At 37.8% G+C, this 27,354-nt stretch overlaps 1 protein-coding gene and 1 long non-coding RNA gene across 2 annotated transcripts; both read right to left on the bottom strand.

Moving 5' to 3' along the window:
* Window positions 1-1,740: 1,740 nt before the first annotated feature.
* LOC113465579 lies at window positions 1,741-3,445 on the bottom strand. The gene is made up of 2 exons (XR_003390243.1): window positions 3,382-3,445; window positions 1,741-1,931 (listed from the first exon to the last, which is right to left on the bottom strand). It is a non-coding gene; the product is annotated as an uncharacterized LOC113465579 (long non-coding RNA).
* Window positions 3,446-6,527: 3,082 nt separating this feature from the next.
* LOC108254616 (mediator of RNA polymerase II transcription subunit 20-like) lies at window positions 6,528-27,319 on the bottom strand. The gene is made up of 6 exons (XM_026820211.1): window positions 27,296-27,319; window positions 26,194-26,388; window positions 24,934-25,015; window positions 24,188-24,384; window positions 23,103-23,198; window positions 6,528-6,756 (listed from the first exon to the last, which is right to left on the bottom strand). Exons 1-6 carry the CDS (start codon window positions 27,317-27,319, stop codon window positions 6,541-6,543), a joined length of 810 nt encoding a protein of 269 aa, XP_026676012.1. The 3' UTR covers window positions 6,528-6,540.
* Between the last annotated feature and the right edge of the window lie 35 nt (window positions 27,320-27,354).

Here is a 27,354-nt window from a genome sequence, read left to right as displayed (position 1 = left end):
GTTAGGAGAAAGCCAGCCGTTCCGAGAACGAACCTTATCCGTATAGGATAAAATCCGCCTCGGACGGGAATCGAACAGGCGACCTAGCGCTTAGAGGCAGACGTGTTACCCTCCGAGCTAACTAGGCCGATATTTTTTTGTTTCGCGGTAGCTCGACTCTCGACTGTCAATTCAGGTCAGGCAGTGACTTTCTTTCACCAGTTTATTACAGGGCCGCTTTATTGTGTAATGTGTGGCGAAATCTATAGTGAACACAGTCTGTTCTGAAAATCTACGTCCAATTTTCAGAATTTTCAGTACATACGGCCAAAATCCATCGAGCAAATCCAAGATTCCACCGAATGAATCTCCAATTTAAAAGAATCCATGAATCAACTGAATGCATTCCCAATAGTCGAAAAGGTGTTGGAAACAGGGATGATCGTATCGCGCAAACACAAAAATATACCAGACCTTGTTTAGACTGCTCTAAAGGGACTTTTATACCAAACCTTGTTTAGACTGCTCTAAAAGGACTTTTCCGTCCTATTCGGACAGGATATATCTTATTCTATTCCAAGGGAGCTGGCGAGGGATACCACCCCGTAAGCATACATTATTACTGTAGAAAAATTACTCCGGGGGGAAAATGAAAATATAATTCCTCTATTATACAAATGTGAATAAGGGGTGTCTCCGAGAAAACGTCTAACGTCTTCTGGCTGACTTTTGGTCTGATTTCCAGGAGATTTAAAATGAAGACACTGGGCAGAACTAGAGCTATTCCGGATTTTAACCAGCATCAATAAAATTAGTAATTGAAAGTAAAAAAGCCAGCCTAGTTAGCTAAAGTATCTGCCTTGTACGCGTTAGGTTGCAGGTTCGATTTCCACTTGGGTTGGGTCAGGGTAGTATGTGTTGACGGAATAGTCCCAAACCAGGGTTTATACGCTTTTCCCGGAATGAAATTCCATGACTTTCCCAGACGATTTTCCATGAATTTCCAGAAAATTAGGGGGGCAGAGGTACTTAAAAAACAGTAAGATTACCCCTTCATTTCAATAAAATATGCAATATGCAGAACGTCAAGGAATGTGAGGTGGAATGCGCCGCAGGCCGTTTTTTTTTTGGAAAACTTGATATTTAACATGAACACTTTTAATTTTTGACCGAGTGACAAATTCCACGACTTTTCCAGGTTTTCTTTAAATTATCACGATTTTCCATGCCTTTTTGGCCGATTTTCAGATTCTATGACTTTTCCAGGTTTTCCAGATCGCGTATAAACCTAAACTAAAATGGACGCGGCACATAAGGGATCAGGAAGAGACCGCCTTAACATGATAATAATAATGTGTTGACGGACGTAAGCAAGTTCTTACTTTCCCGAAATTTTCATCACCGAACTTTAAGTACAACTTTCAATTTAAGGGACACCCTGTTTTATTTTGCAAAAGAAATGGAGGGAGGGAAAGGAAAGGGAGAGGGAAGGAGCAAAAGCGAAGGAGGGGAGGGAAAAAAAAAAAATTATTTTTTAAAAAAAAAAAAAAAAAAAAAAAAAAAAAAAAAATAGAGTAGGTACTTTATCATTAATCATCATTCAATTCAAGCAGACCTATATTCTTCTGAGGTTGTTTTTTCTCCTCCTTTTAGTGTGTGTTTGAAAAGGGCATCTTCTGGCAATTGTCTATGTCTCGAGTCCCCGTTCAATACTCAAATTGGACTTTTCTTTAGCTTCATGAATCCAAGCAATCATACTCACTTGTCCTCTTAAATCAGTTGACAGATCCCTCTTACTCATGGTTGAAAAACTGAGCAGACAGCACTTCTTCAAAATATTAGCACTAGCATGTTGTTCATTGAGGATCAGTTTACGAAACACTGATGATAGCATGGTCTTTCATATGTACCTATAAATACCTGGGTATTTATAAGTCCTTGGTTTTTTCTATCTGAAACAAAACCAAGAACACCAAATAAAATTAACAATTTAGCAGAGTTTTAGATTAGCTCTGTTGAGAATATACATATCAAATGGACTTGACAGCAAATGCCAATCAGAATCACTTCAATTACTAGCTGGTAAGAATGACTAGACAAATTAAAAGAATAAAAGACAACTAACTCCATATAATTTCTCGATAAAAAAAAACTCTTAATATTCTGATTTACACACATGTAAGTTAACTGGGTAATGTATTACTGATGGTTTAAGTATAACACTGTTGTTATGCCATTTGTAAGTGCTTGTTTTCAAAAAGGAAATGGAAATCGGAAAGTAAACATAGCTGCCTCGCTAATCAAGTAATCACACAAAACATATGAAACCATAAGTAATAATGAAGTGTTATCAGTTATGTTATGTTGGTATACGTACCTCTCACAAGTCTCACATACTGATAAGAACAAAGGGAACTGATAACTAGAACCTAGAAGTTAGTCAGGTATATTTTATATTTTTTTTCCTTCTTAAGTATTTATGAGGTAATAAATGAGAATACTTAAAAAAAAAAAAAAAAAAAAAAAAAAAAAAAAAAATGAATTTACAATAAGGTAGGTGAGTACAACAGTGTGCCTAATTAACCAACCTCAGTGGTGTAGTGGTTAGTGCGGTGGACTTCGGATCTGGAGGTTGGTGGTTCGAGTCCTAGTCAAGTCATAAAATTTAGCGTACTTAGTGCATTAAGCAGGGGAATGACATTTGTGACAAGCATTTATGCTTAACACAATAAAAATTCCGGTACTTGTGCAGAAGTCACGTCCGTGGAATATTGCTACCAAAGGAACTGGCACAAACAAGCAGTGATCAGTGTTATTATAGGGTTAGGTTAAATACAAAAAGGAGCTTTTCTTTTCCACGAACATGACTTCTGCATAAATACCAAAATTCCTTTCCCAGTGTGCCTAGTTTTAGCCATAACTAGCTAAGCTAAACCTCTTACCTCTTACAAAGTAAAATGGAAATGTATGAGTAGACTACAATGTACAGTCATTTTAATTATTGGACCTTAACAAACTAGTGCAAAATACAGCCCTAGCAAGTCCTTAATGTAAGTGCATACCTATCAACAACAGGGGATGTTCACAACGGAGCTACAAGTGGTTGTTACCCTTGAGCATTCTTGGAGACACTGTCTCTGAGAATACCTTGGAGTTAACCATTTCTATGATATGGTTGTAGTAGATCCCAGAGTGCAATCATTGGCACTTTTGGCACGCTTACCTTAGAATGGGTTCTGTGGTGGTTGTGGTGAAAGGACACAAGTTCAAATCCTATCCAAAGCATGGAATTTTACGTATATTTTCATTCATTTGAGTAACTTGAAGTAGAGGTGAAGAGGTATTTGCAAATATTAAATTCGTATGCCTTTGTAAATTCTTGCACTAGTACGTAGAACTTACCTTATGAACTTTGGCGGTTTTCCGTTTTTTAACGTTTTTTCAGTTATCTTTTTTTCGCTTTTCCTTTTTTTTTACCGGTTTGAAAATTTCAAAATTCAAAAAATCCCGCCTCCCTCCCCCCCCTCTGTCGTACGTTTTATCACCGGGTGTACCAACCTTTTTTTAAGCATGAATTTTTGTAACCTTATTTTCCGCAGAAAAGGAGGGATTAATTGAATATCCTGATAAGTAAAGTTTATTAATTCTATGGATCATCCATTTATTCTGCATAAATTACCCAAATTGGCAATAAAATTTGAGGGGGAAAAATGTAAGAGATTTTTTTACCTTTTTTCCGACCATGAGTTTGAAAACGTATTTGGTGCTGCGCTCTAGGGGGAAATATTTACACTTCAAGAATTTTGTTTACATTTACAATCAGCTGATCAAAAAGTACAAATACAAAGGTCACTTCACTTCCATTTTCCATTCCACAAGGAGGAAATCAAAATCACGTATGTACCTACTCTAGATTTTACAAGGCAAAAAAAAAAAATGATAATTAGTAGAGTTTTCCCAAGTTGAAATTGAGATTATCTACCTAGATTTTACTATAAGGTTCCTCGTTAGTTGAACGTCGGAATGGCACTGATAAATGATCAGTAATTCAGTAGCACCGCGACCTCCTCTTGTGTAGTAACATCCAACAACTTGCTCTAAAGTATTTTTTTAAAATTTCATACAGCTAAAATAAATTTAATTTCAGAAACAACAGGTGGTTTTCTTGATAACTAATGTGATTCTTTAGGTGTTTTGTATGTTTGTTTCATTATGACTTTATTATAATTTGAACTATGGTAATAACCTAATTTAAAGTTATTAATTTAATCACTGCTTGAAGTGTTACACAATACTTATTACTTTTGGTGTTCTGAGAACAAATTTGATCTGTGATTTTTTACACCTGTAATTTGTGCTTAGCTTTTGTATTGTATATTTATAGTTTGTTTTCCTTGAAGCATTTCTTCTATTTATTGAACGTAAGTATTGCTTTTTAAAATAAAGGAATTTATCTACCACTTACTGGCTTTTTTGAATACGTATGTCAATCTTGGTTTAATTAAATAAAAAAAGCTGATCCGTTTAAAAATTGCTTAATGATTGCTCAATCAGAGAGTTAAACATAAACTGAGTTTTAACTCACTTTGTGGACCTGGCCATAAGAAGAATATTGCATTTGATTTGATTGTATGATGCTGTTAGAAGTTTTGTACACCTGTGGACAGCATTAACTACTAAGTATTTTTTTTTTTTTTTTTTTTATTTTTTAATTATTGGATGATGTACATATCACTCACTAGATCAGTTTTTCCATCAGATCATTGGAAAAAATTCATGTTGAATTGTTTTGTAGAAGACCTTCAGGAAGAAGACAGGATACCCTGCCACTTAGAAATAATAATAAAAACATCAGATAACTAACCTGATCAGTCAATCTGAAAATATCTCAATGTAGGTATGTTGACAGCATTATGATATTTGTTTCATTTATGCTCTCCTCCTGAATTCTAAATTTGTCACAATGAAATTCCAGTTTTTTGCAATAATGTTGAGTGCAATAACCCTTGAGAGTTTATCTTGTGAACAGTAAAATATTGTCGGTATTATTTGTTAGGTAAGTGAACTTACACATACTGAGGTGTGATATGTACATATGTAGGCACATACATCAAGTGTTCTTTATATCCTGCAAATATTTTGTTTTATTATCTGTTTCCTGTAGGTATTGTAAAATAACCCATAAATCTTCTTGTGTACCTATATGCAATTTGCAGTGAAGTAGATACATAGGTACCTAAAAATCCTAAAATAAATATATTTATGATGTAGGTATTGTTATATTGATAGCCACCCACTTATACTCATACTCAGTTAATAGCTGGGATCACAATCTTTAAGTTCAATTGATTGCTGATTGGTTAATTTTTAATCAAAATTTTAAAATTAACCCATCAATCAGAAAAATGACATAATTTTTACAAAGCTCAAATAGCCAAGCTTAAGCTCCAATTGAGCTTTGCTCAAAATGTATGAAAATAAAAAAATGATCAGGTCCAAGAGCAAGATTTGATATCAGGAAACAATATTCAAAAGGAAATCAGAATTCTACTTATTTTTTGTATGCATTGACCATTTATATCCTCAGGTGACAGTTTGAAAAAAGCAACTCTTCCACCTTTACCTGATCTAACCTTTTCTTAATTACTTCAAAAAGAAGCAAAAAACCTTTGTGACTTTGTGAAAATTCCATATTGTTGGAATTTTTAATTTCCCAATAGTTGTTAAGGTGGGGTATTTCCTTTTGGAAACCTGACCACTGGAAAATTGACCATTGCTTTATTGAGTTTCTATTGGAGCAGTGGTCATCTATGTATGGAGTTAAGCTGAGAGGTTTAATAGAGGGAACGGTAACTGCCACGGTCTTATTGTCCCGAAAGCGGAGAAAAGGAAGACAGGATTGGAGACAGCCAGCCGTTCCGAGATCGAATCTTATCTGTTGAGGATAAAATCCGCTCCGGGCGGTAATCGAACTCGTGACCTAGTGCTTACAAGGCAGACGCACTACCCTCCAAGCTAACTAGGCTGGCAACGAAGAAACTTTGACATTGTCAGGAATTGAACTTACAACTACAAGCTTAGGGCAAAGTTACTGACGTTCTTTGTGACGATTTAAAAGTATTCCACACAGAGCCGCAGAAAATTCGTCTTTGTCGGGAATTGAACCCGCGAACTCCGACGTGGGACACGAACTCGAGCTACGCACTGATAGTACAGTTTACTTATTATTTATTATACAGGTCAGCTCCCATGGCGTAGTGGTCACTGCGCTCGCCTTGCACGCGGGAGACCCGGGTTCGATTCTCGGCGGGGTCAAGAAATTTGTATCATCCAAATGATTGATTCCGTAACTGGCTGTAGCGGGGCCCACTCAGCCTCGTGAGGAAAATGAGTAACTATGACATATACCTAAATGCGCATAGCGACCGGTGCCAGCATGGTAGGTAAACATTGGATTTTAGGATTATCGAGATATATTGGGAAAATCCTACAATGCTGCAGTGAGCACCAAAGTTGTGACATAATAACACAAAGAAACTGCATTTACATTTTTTTTTACATTTATTTATTATACAGCATAGCAGGAGTGGACTTCCGATACATGATGAAATGTTCAAGATACTGTTGTACCGTATCCACGGGGGTGTAGACATCATTAATCCGTGCCTGTAGATAGGGAGGGGGCAGGGCCTGTACACAGGAGCCGAGGAACCCCTGTAGGAACTCCTTGATCAGTTCCCAACAGTTACCTGGTATCACACACGGGCGGTATTCAACCTGACGGAAGAGGGGGGGAAAAGAAGAAAGATTAGATTACACCTGCTTACCGTATTATTATTATTATTTAACTCTTTTTATTTGGAATATTTACAAGAGTATAGGTACAATAAATATATACAGAACAACAAGATTAACAAAAGAGAAGAAAAAAAAAAAAAAAAAAAAAAAAAATAATATAAAAAAAAAATGAGAATATGAAAGAGCTATTATTATTCATCCTCTATTTCTAATGGAAGAAAATGCTACTATTTTTCGGATTGAGGATTGTCTGATTCCTCCGATTCTTCCTACAATTAAATTACATAAACAAATTCAAGGAGTTAAGAATATTCATGAAGAGTATATAATAAAAAGAGGTACTAATTTTTGTATAGTAATTTTTATTTTTACAAATTAACGGGGGTAACCCCATGTTTATTTTTTAAGATAGAGATACATAGAATTAATCTAGAATAACTTAATCTAGGATCTTATCAGATATAATATTGATAGTGTATGGCTGGCCTAACAGTAAGATTAGCGTGATTTTCGTCTTCTCCTCAGCTCCAAACATTCATCAACGTCAATGTCACAGTAGAGACAGGCCGTACCAACCCTAGTCACGTCGGCCGAGTGTCCTCCTTCAAGGGATCACCCAGTATGAATCTGTGGAAGACCAACACCTGTAACGCCTACCAGGGGGGAGAAGGGACGTTCTGGGATGCTGACGAGTTACAGCGTGGTGACAATGTGGTGTTCTTTGCGACGCTCGTGTGTCGAAATATCGAACTAACCAAGACTAGAGATGTAGATGTAAGTAACATACAGAATCATACCTAAAACTCCCGGAAAAAATACTTTTCATTATCATAGAAGTAACGGTTAGCTGTGTTTCGACCCAATTTTGACAGCTGTACGGACTAAACGCTAAGGGATTTAGGTATTCCATACGAGGATGAAAGTCGTGTGATTTTTTTTGATAGAGAGAACTATAACAACAGAGGTCTTATCGTCCCGAAATCGAAGAGAGAAGGAGAACGGGATATGAGAAAGCCAACCGTTCCGAGAACGAACCTTATCTGTGCATTCTATTCTTTTCTTCATTAATTATTTCAGTTCCTGGGATCCAAGGTACCACAATATGAACCTATTCCTGACATATTCAATAAAGATAGACCTGCCTATGATTGCTATTGTAACAACTGTACTACCAATCTATTGGACCTGAGGCAATGCTTGGACGGTAAGAATACTGAGAAACAACTGCTACATTAGACGCATGTGGTCTGTGTCGTAGCATGCCCATCCCGTAGTATGCCTCTCATCAGATGGGGGATAAGAGACACAATAGTTCCCATTTAGGTGCTGGGTCAATTCGAGAACACCAGAAAGTAACCTGTTGAAATATTTGCAATCCAAAAACGAGTGCAAAATTTTGGGAGCATTCTTCAAGGGATCACCCAGTATGAATCTGTGGAAGACCAACACCTGTAACGCCTACCAGGGGGGAGAAGGGACGTTCTGGGATGCTGACGCGTTGGTCACGTCGGCCGAGTGTCCTCCTTCAAGGGATCACCCAGTATGAATCTGTGGAAGACCAACACCTGTAACGCCTACCAGGGGGGAGAGGGGACGTTCTGGGATGCTGACGAGTTACAGCGTGGTGACAATGTGGTGTTCTTTGCGACGCTCGTGTGTCGAAATATTGAACTAACCAAGACTAGAGATGTAGATGTAAGTAACATACAGAATCATACCTAAAACTCCCGGAAAAAATACTTTTCATTATCATAGAAGTAACGGTTAGCTGTGTTTCGACCCAATTTTGACAGCTGTACGTACTAAACGCTAAGGGATTTGGATATTCAATACGAGAATGAAAGTCGTGTGATGTTCACATCAGATTATTTTCCCCCCAAGAGGTTTGATAGAGGGAACTGTAACAACGGAGGTCTTATCGTCCCGAAATTGAAGAGAAAAGGAGAACGGGATATGAGAAAGCCAGCCGTTCCGAGAACGAACCTTATCTGTTTAATGTGCATTCTATTCTTTTCTTCATTACTTATTTCAGTTCCTGGGATCTAAGGTACCACAATATGAACCTATTCCCGACATATTCAATAAAGATAGACCTGCCTATGATTGCTATTGTAACAACTGTACTACCAATCTATTGGACTTGAGACAATGCTTGGACGGTAAGAATACTGAGTGAAACAACTGGTACATTAGACTCGTGTGGTCTGTGACATAGCATGCCCATCCCGTAGTATGCCTCTCATCAGATGGGGGATAAGAGACACAATAGTTCCCATTTATGTGCTGGGTCAATACGAGAACACCAGAAAGTAACCGGTTGAAATATTTGCAATCAAAAACGAGTGCAAAATTTTGGGAGTATTGAACCAGGGTCTGTGACATAGCATGCCCATCCCGTAGTATGCCTCTCATCAGATGGGGGATAAGAGACACAATAGTTCCCATTTAGGCGCTGGGTCAATACGAGAACACCAGAAAGTAACCTGTTGAAATATTTGCAATCGAAAAACGAGTGCAAAATTTTGGGGGCATTGAACCAGGGACCTTCTGCATGGCAAGTAAGCGCGTTACCACTGGGCTAACAGTGTCCCTCGATGATTTTGTATTTAGGTACTCTGTTTGTTAAGTTTGTAGGTCCGACCAAGCTACATAGTACATACTGTAGAATGTTGCCGAATGGAGGGAAAATCTTAGCGGTCAGACAGTAATATTGATACCGTAAAAAAGAAGTTAATCTAAAGAAGAGTTCTTGAAATGTACAAAAGTACTTAAGAGGAACATAATGAAGTTGCTATTAGGTCTGAAAAAAAAAAAAAAAATTCTGATCTGATCTCCAATACCTATTGTACTTATAGGTTTGTATGTACCTATGTATCTATGTATATAAAATAACGTAACCAAATTATTAAGCTGTCACAACTTGGAAACAAAAAAAGGTAAACATTAGTGTAAATCAAATGGAACAGCTGATATCGTGGTCACTCATAAGTTGCATGCACAAGCGTGCCCTTCCAAAGGGGTTCCGGTCGCGTTTAACACTTGCCAAAGAAGTTTTCTCGATCAAAATTTTTTCGAATTTACTTGCGAGGTTGTTGCAACTTAACCTCAAAATGTTTTTTCTTCTTCTTCTTCTTCTTCTTCTTCTTCTTCTTCTTCTTCTTCTTCTTCTTCTTCTTCTTCCAAGTCCATTACAGGTATACAGGACTCGATTAGTAGCAAGCCCGGGACCCTTGATTTTATTTTATTTTTACAAATTAACGGGGGTAACCCCATGTTTATTTTTTAAGATAGAGATACATAGAATTAATCTAGAATAACTTAATCTAGGATCTTATCAGATATAATATTGATAGTGTATGGCTGGCCTAACAGTAAGATTAACGTGATTTTCGTCTTCTCCTCAGCTCCAAACATTCATCAACGTCAATGTCACAGTAGAGACAGGCCGTACCAACCCTAGTCACGTCGGCCGAGTGTCCTCCTTCAAGGGATCACCCAGTATGAATCTGTGGAAGACCAACACCTGTAACGCCTACCAGGGGGGAGAAGGGACGTTCTGGGATGCTGACGAGTTACAGCGTGGTGACAATGTGGTGTTCTTTGCGACGCTCGTGTGTCGAAATATCGAACTAACCAAGACTAGAGATGTAGATGTAAGTAACATACAGAATCATACCTAAAACTCCCCATTATTATTATTATTATTATTATTATCATCATACTTATTATTATATTATTATTATTGCATTTGTGTTCTTTTCATATGAACGCACTAGTATCACTTTATACTCACTTCTCACTTTTAGTATAGTTTTATCGAGTCCACCTTGCATATTTAGGGTAAACAATTTTATTTTATTTTTTCATAGAATCGTTAGGTATGGTGGGAAGTAGGTACTCGTATAACACGATTAATAATCGATTAATCGATTATTTTTTATAATCGATTATTGATAATCGATTATGTGAAATAATCGATTATTCCCAACACTACAAATTTGAGGTGATTGTAAACAAATTTGAGACCTCGAAATCTGAGGAGAGAACTCTTGGTGGCTGAAAAACCGCCGAAATACGGCCGAAAATCCGTTCGTTTGGCGGTTTATCCGCTTCTAGGGTACCTAGAAAAAAGCATCAAGTTTAATGGTTAATTATAAAAGCTTCGCTTTACGTAAAATCCTATACGTAACGATCCTATGAAATAAAAAAAAATCGTTTACCCTAATAAATGCAAGGTAAGCCTATGTAAAACTAATCTATCTATTATATAATTATAATAATAATAATAAATGAAAAAAATAATTTAAAAAAACCTCGGCCCCGCCGGGAATCGAACCCGGACCTCCTGCGTGCAAGCCTAGTGTGATACCCACTCCACCACAAAAGGCTACACAGAGAATTATTAAAGCACCACAGAGGTAATTTTGCGATGTTGCCAAAACAAAAATCTCAAAACTGGTTGGTTTGAAAACTGCGCAGTTTAAAATGTGTCAGAAACACTTGAGGTCTGTTTTTCATTCCTACGCCGCAATCGCCGCATCGATGCGGCGTTCACTCTGCGTCAGGAGTGGGGGTAAAATGTGGAAATTCAACAAACATGACGACATCTAGTGGAGAAATTACGAAACATTTTTTTCATTTCCCTCAATACAATTACAATATGGCGGAACCTGAAGCTACTCGAGACTCGCATCAGGGATTTAAGACGCAGCGTTGACGCTAAAGTAGGGGAAGTGGAATGAAAAACACGCGTATAGAAGAGGAGCTCAGGAAGGTATGTCTTCCTGGGAAGATCTGTCCTTGGATTTGACTGCCATAGAAAGAATGTTGAATTTTGAATTCTAAATTGTAAGGAAAACGGGTAATGCTTCACTTTTGTTAGGTTTTTCATATACGATCAAATACTCGTAGCTAGGATGGACCTTCATAATGTTACAAAGTCTAATTTTATTTATTACTATTATACAATATGTAAGATATTTGGCATGAAACTACATAGATTTGTCTGTACATTGTCTGTACTGTACATTGTTTAGTCTGTACATTGCTTGTCTGTACTGTACTTTGTCTGTACAGATGTCTGTCTGTACATTGCTTAGAATCGTGAATTTTTTAGTTATTCTTACTCCTTATGCATCCACGTTTGTCCTCTTTTCACGAGAAAACGGCTAGACCGTTCTTGATGAATTTTTTTGTGGTTGTTAAGAAGAGTACTCGGGGTGACATAGAGCTACTTAAAATTGTCACATTCCTTTCTGATTCAAAATGGCGCGGCAGTTCAAAGTTATGCCTATTTTACGCTGCACTGATAGACCGTGAGGGAGCGCGTAGCACGACCCCCTGAGTATTTTCCCCGTAGTCAGTCCCTAAACAAAATACATACCTAGGTATGTATATGTAGATGTAAAGCACCTACATAGGTAATATACTGAAGAGTACTCAACTGCTGAATGGAGGACGTGAACTAACCTTTCTCCTGAATGTTTATAGGGTGCGGTAATAAAATGTAGCATTAGCCATTATCCAGGTAGTTAAGAGATGAGGTTCTATGCATCAGTATAACCTATACCTACATACTATACATATACTGCTACCACGCGGTGTATATTACGCAAATTATCTCGCTTTACATAGGTATTAATTAATAAGAGACGAACCATCAATTCTAATAATATTTAATACAATTTAATATCGATGTTACTAGGTATAAAATTTTGCATTTGATTCTTTAATACGTCATACCTAATTCTCGTGTAAACTGTAGAGTGGTAGGTTGCTTTCAGTATCTCATTCCACGAAAGTGTATACCTACATATTATGGATAGTAGGTAGGTACCTAGATATTTATAGGTTGTTCGTTATACATAGCTATTGGGAAGGATGGAGAAGTACAGAATGTCTCTGCAATTATCATCATCATCATCATCATCATCATCATCATCATCATCATCATCATCATCATCATCATCATCATCATCATCATCATCATCTTCTTCTATCTCATCATCATCATCATCATCATCATCATCATCATCATCATCATCATCATCATCATCATCATCATCATTATTACTATTAGTAAAAATACTATGGGTATGTATTTATTTATTTTTTATACCTAATACAATATACCTCCTCCCTCTAGATATCACATCCTTCTTTTCCTTTTTGAACCGCGGCTGCCCCCCAGATTAGATGCTGGCTACATGTCCCTGTACTTACTTATCCCCCAGGTCGTATGACGTCATCCCTGAGGAAGGAACTCATTATTTCTAATGCTGGACCAGACCTTACACTGAACTGTAGGGATAATTTGATATCTTTTCGTATGTATTAAATTTCAATTCCTTTTAAATACTTGCTTTTTACGATACCTTATATATTTTTCGTATAATACACCCACAAAAAAATCCCGCTAGTTCATCCCGAGGCATGGCCAAACTTGTAGAAAATAATAAAAAATACGGTCGCGCTGCGCGCTCCCTAATTAGGATAGTACATAGTTATCAAACTAAAAACATAAACGAAACTCTCAAAATGTTGGTCGAGAGCGGAACATTTCTCTCCCGCAGTCTCTGCACTCTGTGTATTTCTTATGGAGATTTTAGCGATCGAAAATTGATCACATCTCAGGATCGATTTAGATTTTCGCAAAATCCTTTCTTATTGCACACCTAGAGCATAAAAGGAATATTCCTACCAAATTTCAGCTTTCTAGGTGTTGTGGTTCTCATATGATCACTCTATCTCCAGATATCTGGAGATAGAGTGATCAGTGTGTGAAATGTGAATGGATCTCGTTCTTATAATATAAGATTTCCCACCCATTTTCTCGCATACAATCATACATATCGTTGTACCGAATACGAAGAGGCGTAAGTACGAAAATCACATTTTTAGTCCATCCTTCCTTTATTATTACAATAGTAATAAAAAGGTATAAGGGACGGACTATTGTATTCGCCTCGGTGTCGTCTGTCTGTCGGTCTGTGCCCAATGCCCATAGAAGGACTTATCCAAACCTGGTAGACCTATATATCAAATTAAAGGTCTTTTTACCAGGAACACGAAAATGGTGGTTTTTAGAGATATATCAAATTAAAGGTCTTTTTATCAGGAACACGAAAATGGTGGTGCAAATTTTGTCCAGAAAACCATAAAGCCAAAAAACCAAAAGAACTGGTTTTTGGGGGATTTTTTTCACATTTTCTCACACAAATGAGCTCTGATCTCAAAATTTGTCGCGACGACCTATAAACTCAAAGCAAACTGGATTTGGGGGATTTTTTTCACATTTTCTCACACAAATGAGCTCTGATCTTGAAATTTGTCGCGACGACCTATGAACTCAAAGCGAGAAAGTTTTAGATAACACTTCAGTCGATCATTTAAGACCGGTTTTAGCGTTACCTATGTTAAGCTACGCCGAGCAAGGCCAATAAATGGATGGGTGACTTAAACCTTATATTGGGAATAAAGGGAGAACGGGCTCTAGTCTTGATTTTAAATCATTACATGAAAGTAAAATCGAAAAATCAAATCAAAAATAATAATAAACTTAATATTAAACAAATTAGGTAGGTACATAGTTACTGATTTTCTTTAATCACGATCGAATAAACTACGGGCTAAAAAATTCCCGGAGGGACGGACCCAGCTTGTTAAATTTATATTTTGAGCCCTTTCTACTCCACAATCTTCACAAAGTACATGTTTACCTATTCGTAAAAACATTTTTAAAGCATGCTATGTATGTATTTCCAGCAGATTTTTTCCGATACATATGATAACTGCATATCATGCAAAACATAACGCAGTATAGCACCAGAGCATTTCCTTATCCTATTGAATGATGCTTATTTTGGGTGTTCTTGTTCTTATAGCCAAACTTTTACAATATCTCTAACCGTTTAGTCAGTAGTCAGTATAGCTGAAAACCGCCAAAAAACGGTCAAAAACCGCCAACCGCAGCACCTATTTTAACCAAACGTTTTGTGTTGCATCTTTGTCACATTTGTGAACTAGGTACATACAAAATTTCAAGTCTCTAGCTTATAGCGTTGCCGAGATGTTGTTAAAATTACACCGAAAACCGCCAAAAACCGGTAAAATGCCGCCAACCGTTGCACCGGTCTTAACCAAAAGTTTCGTGTCGCATCCAATGTCACATTTGACAGCTACATACCAATTTTCAACTCTCTATCTCTTACCGTTCTCGAGATATTTTGTTTACAGACAGACAGGCTTCCCAATTTACCTCTAAGAATTCTAAGATATAAAGAGGTAAACTTTAATTGAACCATGGGTTTTCTCTCAATCTATTATTTGATTTCAGGAGGCGGATCTCAAGTTTGAGTTCTCGGTGAAGGATGAAAGTGACTCGGCCCTGGTAGGAGGTTGGATGGAAGACGACGCAACAATGACTCCCTTCCGGAGAGTCCTTGTTATACCGGCCAACAAAATGGACACTATTATCAGCAAAATAAACTCGTTTGTTAATTGAAATACCGTGTGTGATCTTTTTTGTATTTGCCTTTTTTTACTTTTGCATTCAAATTGTGATTGTCCTTGCTTGCTTTTATTCATATAATAAGAGTTTTTGCTACCAAAATTGGTAGGTATCTCTTTGATTGAACGCTTTAACGTTATTTGATGAGTACTTGTTTCTGCAAATGTGCTAGTTTTGGTTGCAAAAAAATCTCTATTACCTACGGTATATTTCATATTATTTTTGTCTGGTTGTTCCCTCTTAGACGTTTGTTTAACGTCACTATGTTACTACTAAGGCAGTGGTTCCTGATTGGCAATAAGGAATACGAAAATTAGCTGACTGACCTCCAGGCAATATGCAAAACAGCGGTTTACATCGTTTGGTGAAAGAAAAATTCGGAAAAGTCGTACCATTTTCCAGTAGTATAGGAATCGTACTCCTTATTGACAATCAGTTGAGTTTTATGATCCCGAAAGTGGTTTTTCCTGTACTACTGAAAAATGCTACGACTTTTCCGAAATTTTCTTTCGCCTAACGATGTAAACCGCCGTTTTGCATATTGCCTTATGGTCAGTCAGCTAATTTTCGCACTCCTTATGGCCAATCAGTTGAATTTTGTGTAATCAGTTTTTTAGGTATACCCCTTTCGGAGCCCCCTAAAGGCCCTTCCTACTCACCATATACTCATCGTCATATCCCTCATCCGAGTCTGGTTGTCCGGTAGTGGGATCACAATCCTTGACGGAGAACTTGAGTACCGCTCCCACCGAGGTGACAGAATCCGCCAGCGAGGGCGGATACTGGAGGATGATGTAGACGCTCTGGGTCTCGTTGTACGCCAGGCGGGGGATGGGCGTCTCCTTGATCAGCTCGTACCCTTCGGGGATCTGAGGAGGAAGAGAGGGGTGTAGTTGAAAAAAGTAGAAATGGTATGACAGATGAAACTCTGACTTGATAAACGTTAGACTTTATACCTACCCACTTTTGAGAGTTCTCCTCATCTCGCGCGTTACCTAATTCATTCCATAGTAAATGAAGAAAATAGTGTGAAAGTTGGATAGAGGGAACTGTAATGGTTTATCATACCGAAAGCGAAGAGAGAATTAGGACCGATAAAACTCGTATCACAAACACATTGTAAGTAGGTATTAGTTCCTAGTATCAATTTTTTTAAGGGGGAAAGTTTGATAGAGGGAACTGTAACTGCTGTGGTCTTATCGTCCCGAAATCGAAGAGAGAAGGGGAGCAGGATAAGAGAAAGCCAGCCGTTCCGAGAACGAACCTTATCTGTTCAGGATAAAGTCCGCCCCCCGGGGCGAGAATCGAACCCGCGACCTGGACAGAAGAGAGACTCTAACCCTTACCTCCAATTGCACAGTGACGTTTTCCAGAAGCTGATCACTCAACGTGTTACTGACTTCCAACTGTAGAATCAGATGAGATTGGAAGCTATGCTTGATGCAGCGTACCACATACTCTGTCTCTGACTCAGTCAACATCACCTGAAATAAATAACAAGGCTCTTAACTTTGTTTAAGTTGAACTCTTGGATCGAGCAATCTGATTTGCTGAAATTTTTGGAAAAAAAATTGAAACCAAAAACCAATCAAATTGCAAAATCCAAGAAATAAAAGTAAGCCGAGTCTAAACCGGAAGAGTCAAGGGTAATTATTCAGAAGCCAAGACAATGAAAAAGAAAGCTCCTTTTTTGTGTTTAACCTAACCCTACAATAACACTGGTCACTGCTCATTTGTGACAGCTCCCAATTTTTCATTGACGTGACTTCTGAACAAGTACCGAGTCAAGAGGTCTGTTTTTCATTCCGACGTGGGTGCGATGCAAACCCGACGTGAAGTGACGCGTGTTTTTCATTCCACTTCCCCTACTTTTAAGGAGGAAAGGAACATAAGGAAGAAGGAGGAAAGGAACAAAAGGAAGAAGGAGGAAAGGAACATAAGGAAGAAGGAGGAAAGGAACATAAGGAAGAAGGAGGAAAGGAACAAAAGGAAGAAGGAGGAAAGGAACATAAGGAAGAAGGAGGAAAGGAACAAAAGGAAGAAGGAGGAAAGGAACATAAGGAAGAAGGAGGAAAGGAACAAAAGGAAGAAGGAGGAAAGGAACGAAAGGAAGAAGGAGGAGGAGAAGCATATTGAGATGTACCAGAAGGAAAATTGAAATCGTGAAGTGGCAGGGAAGAGAAGGAAGAAAGGGAGAAGGAGGAGAAGAAAAAGTAACAATGGATATTTCATAGGAACACGTGTATTGCGATAGCTTTGCTGTCTCTAGGGAATTTGTAGTAGACACTGATATTTAAAGTAGATATTATAGGTAGGTACAGTCGAACCTGTCTAAGTGGGAAAAAATTCGTGGCCTCTTCACTTTTACTAAAAAAAACCTGTGTTAAATTGGAAATTCGTGCCTCTATAAGTGGGAATGACTTTTTACTAGCGACTCGGTTCTGAGCCTCCTCAAGTGCAGAGTTTATACGCTTTTCCCGGAATGAAATTCCATGACTTTTCCAGAAAATTTCCATGAGTTTTCTAGAAAATTAGGGGGCGGAGGTTCTTCAAAATCAGTAAGATTACCCCTTCATTTAAATAAAATATGCAATATGCAGAACGCCAAGCAATATGAGGGGGAATGCGCCGCTTAAGAGGTTTGCTAGATTGTACTGTAAGGCCAGCCACTCATTATAAGGTAGACCTGACGACAGGCTGGTACATCTGATCAGGTCTACTCGATAGTGTGTGTGCTCCTCAGCTATTAGGTATAGACCTGACAAACGGACCTTTTCAGTGGTACCTGTCAGGTCTACCTCATAGTGAGTGGCTGACCTAACAAAACGGAGGTGTTTTCATGCCGGAATTGAAAAGAGGAGGACAAGATAGGAGAAAGCCAGCCGTTCCAAGAACAACCATTAAAGAAGCCAGTTGTTCCAAGAACAACCATTAAATTTCACAGCGGACAGGAATGAAAAATGAAAACATGAGAATGAGGGCTTACAAGGCAGGCGCGCTACCCCTGACTAGACTGGTAAAAAAGTTTTTCACAAATATTTCGAAATTGACTAATTGAATTCAAGGCAGGCGCGCTACCCCTGACTAGACTGGTAAAAAAGTTTTTCACAAATATTTCGAAATTGACTAATTGAATTATAAAAACAAGATCCATTCACTCATTCACATTTCATATTCACACACTGATCGCTCTATCTCCTGAACCACAACACCTAGAAAGCTGAATATTCCTTTTATGGTCTAGGTGTGCAATAAGAAAGGATTTTGAGAAAATCTAAACCGATCCTGAGATATGATCAATTTTCGATCGCTAAAATTTCCATAAGAAATACACAGGAAGCAGAGACTGCGGGAGAGAAATGTTCCGCTCTCGACTAACATTTTGAGTTTCGTTTGTGTTTTTAGTTTTTATTTTGATAACTGTGCAGCTAATAGGGAGCGCGCAGCGCGACCGTATTTTTATTATTTTCTACAAGTTCGGCCATGCCTTTTCTACAAGTTTGGCCATTCCTCAGGATGAACTAGCGGGATTCCGGAGCGAAGCGACGGAATTCAGCTAGTCCATTAGAAAAACAAGTCGCTCAGCCTTGGAGGGACAAGATATAAAGCAAGTTTCTTGGACACAGGATAAGTAAGTAAGCAAAAGGTCATACCCTCCTGAGTAGGCTGGTCGGACTTGTCCTACTTTTTACACGTTTGTTCTCCTTTTTACACTAAAATATAGGTTAATCTCCGGCTTTTGAAGCTTACGCCTCAAACAGTCTAAAACTACGAAATGCGTATGAATTCGTTTTTCGTAGAGAAGATGAAGTCGGGACTCAAGAGCCAGGAGTGTCAGGAGTGAATTAAGATGCCTTTGGATACTGAGAGTTCAGTTTTTTTCCGATAGAGCGCGACTCAAAGCAGCGAGAAGAAAGAGTGTATAAAGTACCTACCTTACTTATATACGTTACGACCTAACTGTGAGAGCCTGATCACCGGGTACTGTGGACTCAGGAAACATCTACAAGACCAAATTGTTTGCAGCTTATACTGCTTATATTATGCGGGGAGTGTGAAGAGACGGCTACTCATGCCATCCTCAAATGTAATTCTCTACTAACATGGAGACTTACTGTAGGGTTAGTTGATCCTCTGTGAGACGTCCATGGACAACACTCAATTAAAAAGTTATTGAAGATCGCTAGGATCATCGAGCTTCGTTAGGAATTCAAATTAACCCCAGGTAACCAAACTACCCCAACCCCATTAGAATCCGGATTGCACAACCCCAAAATAATCCTAGGATCGAAAGAGTCGGATTCTACCCAGCTTCTAAGGGCCGGTTTCTAACATCCTCTGTTGACTCGCGAGTTTGTAAACCAATTGTTTATGTTTACCCAAACTTCGGAGTTGACCGAGTATATTTCGGTGACCAAAGGTCTAAACTTGATAATTAATTTGAACATTTTTAATTTTTGACCGGGTGGCAAATTCCATGACTTTTCCAGGTTTTCTTTAAAATTTCACGATTTTCCATGACTTTTTGGCCGATTTTCAGATTCCATGACTTTTCCAGGTCGCGTATAAACCCTGAAGTAGGAATTTTGTCTCTGAAAATGGGAAGTTGTTTCTGCGGAGTCTGCGGACCTCTGTAACGGGAAATTTTTTGGAAATGTCTTAAGCGCATTTTTCGAAAGAAGAAATTCAAAATCCACAACTACCTCTATAAGTGAGAACAGAGAAATGACAACCTCTCTTCGTGGGACATTTTATAACTGGGAAACCAGGATAAGTGGGAAAAAATTGCCGGTCCCTTGGATTCCCACTTAGACTGGTTCGACTGTATTATATTTTGTAGTACCTAGACATTATTTATAGGTAGATAGACAGAATGATATTTAAAGTAGGTAGGTATATTATTAGATCTGTTTTTCATTCCGACGTGGGTGCGATGCGAACGCGACGCGTGTTTTTCATTCCACTTCCCCTACTTTAGCGTCAACGCTGCGTCTTAAATCCCTGATGCGAGTCTCGAGTAGCTTCAGGTTCCGCCATATTGTAATTGTATTGAGGGAAATGAAAAAAAATTTTTCCTTTTTTTTTTTTTTTTTTTTTTTTTTTTTTTTTTTTTTTACTAATGGAATAATTCTGTTAGCATAATGGGACTTCTGGGTCTAAACTAAATGATACCATTAGATAATTATGTAATGAGTATAGTGTCAATGCACCTTCCTTTTAGGGGGAATTTAACATTTTTTGCAAACGACAGGGGCTGGGTAGTCCACAAGTCTAGGATTTTAATAAATGTATGATATAGTCTGATAATAATACCAGTATACAATGCATATTATACTTACATAATAGCATTACCGTATCATAAAATTTTTATTTCTTCATATCTTGGAAATCTTTTTTCCCAACTCTGAAATTTTACTTCGCTCATTACTTGACTACATGTAATGCGAGTTTAGCGTAATGACAATGATAATAAAACCAAAGTTTCAGTCTTCTGTTTCCCTCGTCGTCATGTTTGTTGAATTTCCACATTTTACCCCCACTCCTGACGCAGAGTGAACGCCGCATCGATGCGGCGTAGGAATGAAAAACAGGCCTACAGACTCCATAATAAACGAACATTTGAAATACTCCGCGCCAAACAAAACCTACAACGTCCCCCTTAGAACAGCTGATTAATTGACATGATATCATTCAAAATAAAAACAATAACCGTAAAATTCAGTCGACTTTGACAATGGTTCAAATCACCAGCTTTCTATTTTATTTCCCGTGTTTTAGTGTTAAATGTTACCGATATACGTGCTTTTTCGTTAGTGTTTCGTAAAATATTGACATATCCACCTGATGATGATCCAATGATCGAAATGCGCATCGTGTAATTGTATTTGTTGAATTTCCACATTTTACCCCCACTCCTGACGCAGAGTGAACGCCGCATCGATGCGGCGTAGGAATGAAAAACAGACCTATTGATGTCATTTTACACAAAAATAAACTTATTATTATTATTATCTTATTTTGGTACCTCATTTGTTCCCAGGGTTCCCGTTCAAGGCTACATACCCCAAGTTCTATGGTTTGGATGCATCTCATCTCACACATCTCAAGACTTTGCCCACACCCGATGAACAAGAGTGGAAAACAACGTTTGATATTCACCCGGTATGAAATTTATTAAACTGTTATGGTGGATTTCACCGATGACTTAATGAGAGATTTCACTAATGGAAGAATTTTAAATCATCCAAAAAGGTGTTTAAATGATCCTAAGGAGTTTTTAGTTATCCAAAAAGGAGGATATATTTTTTTTTTATTTCGGTTTGGATCATTAAAAACTCCTTTTTGGGTTATTAAAAACACCTTTTTGGATGATTAAAAATTCTCCCATTGGTTAAATCTCTCATTAAGTCATTGGTGAAATCCACCATTAGTTCTAGGCTGTCAGCCTAAATAAACCACTACTTATACTTATTGTATTTATATTTCACAGTACATGGGCATCACACTACGGTTTACACAGCGGATGCAGCTTAACCTGGAAGTCCGCAAGACTTCATTCATGACTTTACCGCCCAAGATTCAAAATGGCCGCCTCCTACCCACCATGTCCTTGACTAGGGTAAGTGTTAATTCATGACTTTACCGCCCAAGATTCAAAATGGCCGCCTACCACCCACCATGTCCTTGACCAGGGTAAGTGTTAATTCATGACTTTACCGCCCAAGATTCAAAATGGCCACCTATTACCCACCATGTCCTTGACCAGGGTAAGTGTTAATTCATGACTTTACCGCCCAAGATTCAAAATGGCCGCCTACTACCCACCATGTCCTTGACAAGGGTAAGTGTTAGGTGGCAGAGAATGACTACATGAGAAACTGAGTTAAGCATAAACTGAGGGCAGAACGTACATATTAATATAGAAAGTCAAAATTTGTTTCATCGCTATTCAGATAGAACTTTATTGTTAAAACTCCTTCAATTAAATAAATAAATACAGTAAAAAATCAATAACAATAAAATAGATACATACATCATGAGTCAAATACGTTTAGTTTCAATTTAAACGCATGGAACGTTACGTTTTTGACAGAAAAAAGTTCAATACAATAATAAAATTATAATTTACGAATTTACTTAATTTATAAGCCATCAAACATTTAGTCGACGGCGGTCGATCCACTCAATCAATGTCCACTTGCCTCGACAACATAGATTCACCTCGTCGATTGCTTTCGGTTTCGCGCTTAGCGATTTCATAGCTTAAGTTATTTATCATATTGTACTACCACTGTTATTATTATTATTTATTGATGCAAATAAATTACAAATTACAAAAAATTGACAGCCGTTTACTATGTAAGGACACACCTTAAAAGAAAGGCATTCTTATTACTTTCATTATTTTCATCTTACGATTTTTTTTTCAAGTTTTCATCCCGATAAAAAAAAAAAAAAAAAAAAAAAGATTTAAGCACAGTAATAGAAGTAGCGTACTGCCAGGTTAAAGGGACTATACCTTGAGTCTGCCGAAAAATTTAATTTCGACATGCTTCTATCTTAAGATCTTTGTTTGTGTCTTGCTCTTGCCACTAATTTTTCAGTTTCACGGGTCAAATCTTGCCACTAAATTTTCAGTTAATTTTACTGGGCCAAGTCAATTGGTCCAGTAAAATTAAACAGATAAGATAAGATAAGATAAGATAAGTTTTTTCTCATCCTGTCCTCCTCTCTTGGATTCTGGGACGACATAACTTTAACAGTAAAACTTCTTTCTATCAACTCTTAAACAAAATTAACCCTTTGAAGTTCTTACCTCCACCAGCACCGCCTTGAAGTTCTGACTAATACTGACACTCCCGAGTTTGACGCAAAAGTCACCGAGCTCAAACCTCGGCCCTTTCGATTCCACCTGAAAAAGAGTATTAAAGATTTTTTATTTAGGAAGCAATGAAATATAAAAGTTGAGCTGAAAATAACCAGAAGAACAAAAGAAGAAGAATAAGCAAGTTAAAAGAATACCCTAAAAGTACATTAGTACTTACAGGGCTTTATTCAGAAAGAGAAATACTCGTACATAACTGTGAGTGAATTATTGTAATGAATAAACTTCTTCTTATTATTATGAACGAGGTACATGTATTTATTTGTGGCTTCTGAGTACATGCAAGGAGTCAATTCAAACTATCTTACATGAACTACAGTTAAAATTAGTTGTTAAAAAAAAGGAGGAAAATTAAAATATTTTTCAAAAAATAAAATTAAAAATTTTTTTTAAAAAAAAAAAAAAAAAAAAAAAAAAAGCCAGCCTAGTTAGCTTATTTGGTAGTGCGTCTGCCTTGTAAGCGCTAGGCCGCGGGTTCGATTCCCGCCCAGGGCGGATTTTATCCTGATGGGATAATATTCGTTCTCGGAACGGCTGGCTTTCCTCCTATCCTGTCTTCCTTTTCTCTTCGATTTCGGGACGATAAGACCATAGCAGTTACAGTTCCCTCTGTCAAACCTCTTAAAAAAAGTTGTTTAAAAATTTGCGAACGATGTGGCATGTGTGCAGGATCACACTTTTTTGGATGTTGAGTCTGGCAGTTTTGTACTAGTCTCTCAAGATTTTCTTTAAAACATTTTGATGTTACGCCTTCACTTGAAAATGACAATATTGGAATGGTAGTGATGTTGGTCCAAGTGATACCTTTGGGACTTTGTCCAATGTCCCAGGAATATATTTCCAATCAATATCGAAATCAACAAGAACTTTGAATATTACATTGAATTTTGATGGGAACAAGAAAAATCATAGATTTTTTTTTTTTAAAAGAAACAGCGAAGAAACATTTTAATTATTATTATCATTATCATTATTATTATTTTATTATTATTATTATTATTATTTATAATTATTACCTTGGTCTGTTTCTTGCTTGTGTACACGGGGGTCATTTTCATCATGAGGAGGTCGAATAGCGAGTCGGCCACTACGGGAATATTCTTGACAGCGCCGCTCGGACCGCCCGGACCGCCTGGGACGCCAGACTCGAGGATGCTGAACACGGAGGCCGGCTGTTCCGAGTTGTGCAGAACGTGCACGGTTTTTTGTGACCCTGTGGGAGAGAAGGGGAATTTTATTATTTTAATTGGGGGAAATTATGGAATTTCTTGAAATTTAGGAATGAAAGGGAGGTTTTTCTTCAGTTTCGGAAATCAAAAGTGTTTGAGAAATTTTCGTTGAAATTTTGAGACCCTGAGGTAGTAAAAGGGTAATTATTTTAACGAAAATTGTGAAATTTCTCGAAATTTGGGAATTACCATGAAAGGGAATTATTTTCTTCTAAGGGAATTTCTGGGTGCCCGCCCGTTGATATTTACCCTTTATCTTGACCCTGCATTTTAATAGGAAGTATTGTGTTTCTTTAAATAGTCGATCTGATGATTAAATAATAATACATAATAATAATAATAATAGTAATAATAATAATAATAAAGGAAGAGACTAACTCAACGCATTCATGCATCCGTCTCAAAGAAGTCATCTTACGCAAAATGGGCAACCCAAGTAAAGAAAGCTTTTAGAGAAGCTAAAATTAACGAAGAACTTATTTGGAACCGAAATAAGTTCAGGGAAGCTGTGAAATCCACAAACAAACTAAAACCAATAACTTCCACCACAGCAAAACCTAACAGCAAGTGGTCTGAGGAGAGAATGACCGACCATTCTTCTAGGATGAAGATATACTGGCACAAGAGAAAGCAAAAACCAGAGAGTTAAGAATTCCGTGGTCCTTTGAGGCCGAAACGAACAAAAATAAACAAATAAATAAAATCTTTTGGAGGGTTTCAGCAGTCATTATATATAAGTTCTGTGGGTCAACTTGATAAGGAGAACCAAAAAGGCAGATATATTTTCTTTGAAGTTCTGCAAAATATATCTATCTGCCTTTTTGGTTCTCCTTATCAAGTTGACCAGTACTCTTCACAGTTCTCAACTGTGTAGAGTATAATCTCCTGGTGTTCTTCCTTCCTTACTTTCATTTTCAGTTTTTTTTTTCTTTTTTCCCCCAAGAGGTTTGATTCGTAGAAGCTTAACCCATCCCTTAGGGCTGTTTGCCCCTACACCTAACACTCTGAGTGGACCTTCTGTGTATGGAGTTAAGCTGAGAGGTTTAATAGAGGGAACTGTAACTGCCACGGTCTTATCGTCCCGAAAGCGGAGAAAAGGAAGACAGGATTGGAGACAGCCAGCCGTTCCGAGATCGAATCTTATCTGTTTAAGATAAAATCCGCTCCGGGCAGGAATCGAACTCGTGGCCTAGTGCTTAACAGGCAGACGCACTACCATCCAAGCTAACTAGGCTGAGAACAAAGAAACTTTGATTTTGCCGGTAATTGAACCCAAAACTACAAGCTTAGGGCAAAGTTACTGACGTTCTTTGTGACCATCAAAAAGTGTTCCAAGCACAGAGCCGCAGAAACTTCGTCTCTGTCGGGAATTGAACCCGCGAACTCCGACGTGGGACACGAACTCGAGCTACGCACTGATAGTACAGTTTACTTATTATTTATTATACAGGTCAGCTCCCATGGCGTAGTGGTCACTGCGCTCGCCTTGCACGCGGGAGACCCGGGTTCGATTCTCGGCGGGGTCAAGAAATTTGTATCATCCAAATGATTGATTCCGTAACTGGCTGTAGCGGGGCCCACTCAGCCTCGTGAGGAAAATGAGTAACTATGACATATACCTAAATGCGCATAGCGACCGGTGCCAGCATGGTAGGTAAACATTGGATTTTAGGATTATCGAGATATATTGGGAAAATCCTACAATGCTGCAGTGAGCACCAAAGTTGTGACATAATAACACAAAGAAACTGCATTTACATTTTTTTTTACATTTATTTATTATACAGCATAGCAGGAGTGGACTTCCGATACATGATGAAATGTTCAAGATACTGTTGTACCGTATCCACGGGGGTGTAGACATCATTAATCCGTGCCTGTAGATAGGGAGGGGGCAGGGCCTGTACACAGGAGCCGAGGAACCCCTGTAGGAACTCCTTGATCAGTTCCCAACAGTTACCTGGTATCACACACGGGCGGTATTCAACCTGACGGAAGAGGGGGGGAAAAGAAGAAAGATTAGATTACACCTGCTTACCGTATTATTATTATTATTTAACTCTTTTTATTTGGAATATTTACAAGAGTATAGGTACAATAAATATATACAGAACAACAAGATTAACAAAAGAGAAGAAAAAAAAAAAAAAAAAAAAAAAAAATAATATAAAAAAAAAATGAGAATATGAAAGAGCTATTATTATTCATCCTCTATTTCTAATGGAAGAAAATGCTACTATTTTTCGGATTGAGGATTGTCAAATTATAAAATAAACTATCTACAAAATATTCCAACTAAGGGGCGGGATTAATGCCTGGGGCATTCTCTTCCATCCAACCGTATACCGTAAAGGGATTATACCTGCCTGGTATTGAGGAGGGCGTGGGTTCAATCCCAGCCGGGGTATGGAATTGTATTATCAACGTCCTCTGATAATAATTTAAAGATTTAAACATGTGCATGACTTATGTAGTAATGTGCATGGTGATGGAAATTAGTGCCCTACACGCCTTACACTTGACTTTAGACCACGCTACGCCACCACAAAATATTTGAAAAGGGTATGGCTACACTGACTAGGCCAGACTAACGTGCTTGCTACGACACAGACCAAAAGCGTCTAATGTAGCGCCCTACACCATTACAGAATGCTACGCGGTTGCCAGAAATTCTAGAAACTTGAATGGAAGTGAGAAGTTACACAGGGAAAACAAACATTGTTCTTCGTTATACTTTTTTATTTTGCCTAAAAAGAGTATTTTTGTTTCCTTTTTCATCATTTTTCATTCTTCTTCGTTTTCTTCTTCTTATTGTTTTCTTTTTTTTTTTGTGTCAAAACAATACTAATATACACATAAATGTATAGGTACATACATATTAGGCAGACATGAGACCTGAGACATGCACACATAATACATGTGTTCGTAGTATGTCGTGCTTGTAGCATGACAAG

Source organism: Diaphorina citri, unplaced genomic scaffold (genome assembly GCF_000475195.1).
Source record: "Diaphorina citri unplaced genomic scaffold, Diaci psyllid genome assembly version 1.1 scaffold129, whole genome shotgun sequence".
Classification (NCBI taxonomy): Eukaryota; Metazoa; Arthropoda; class Insecta; order Hemiptera; family Psyllidae; genus Diaphorina; species Diaphorina citri.
The sequence above is the reverse complement of the archived record's forward strand: the minus strand, read 5'-3'. Positions and strand labels throughout refer to the sequence as shown.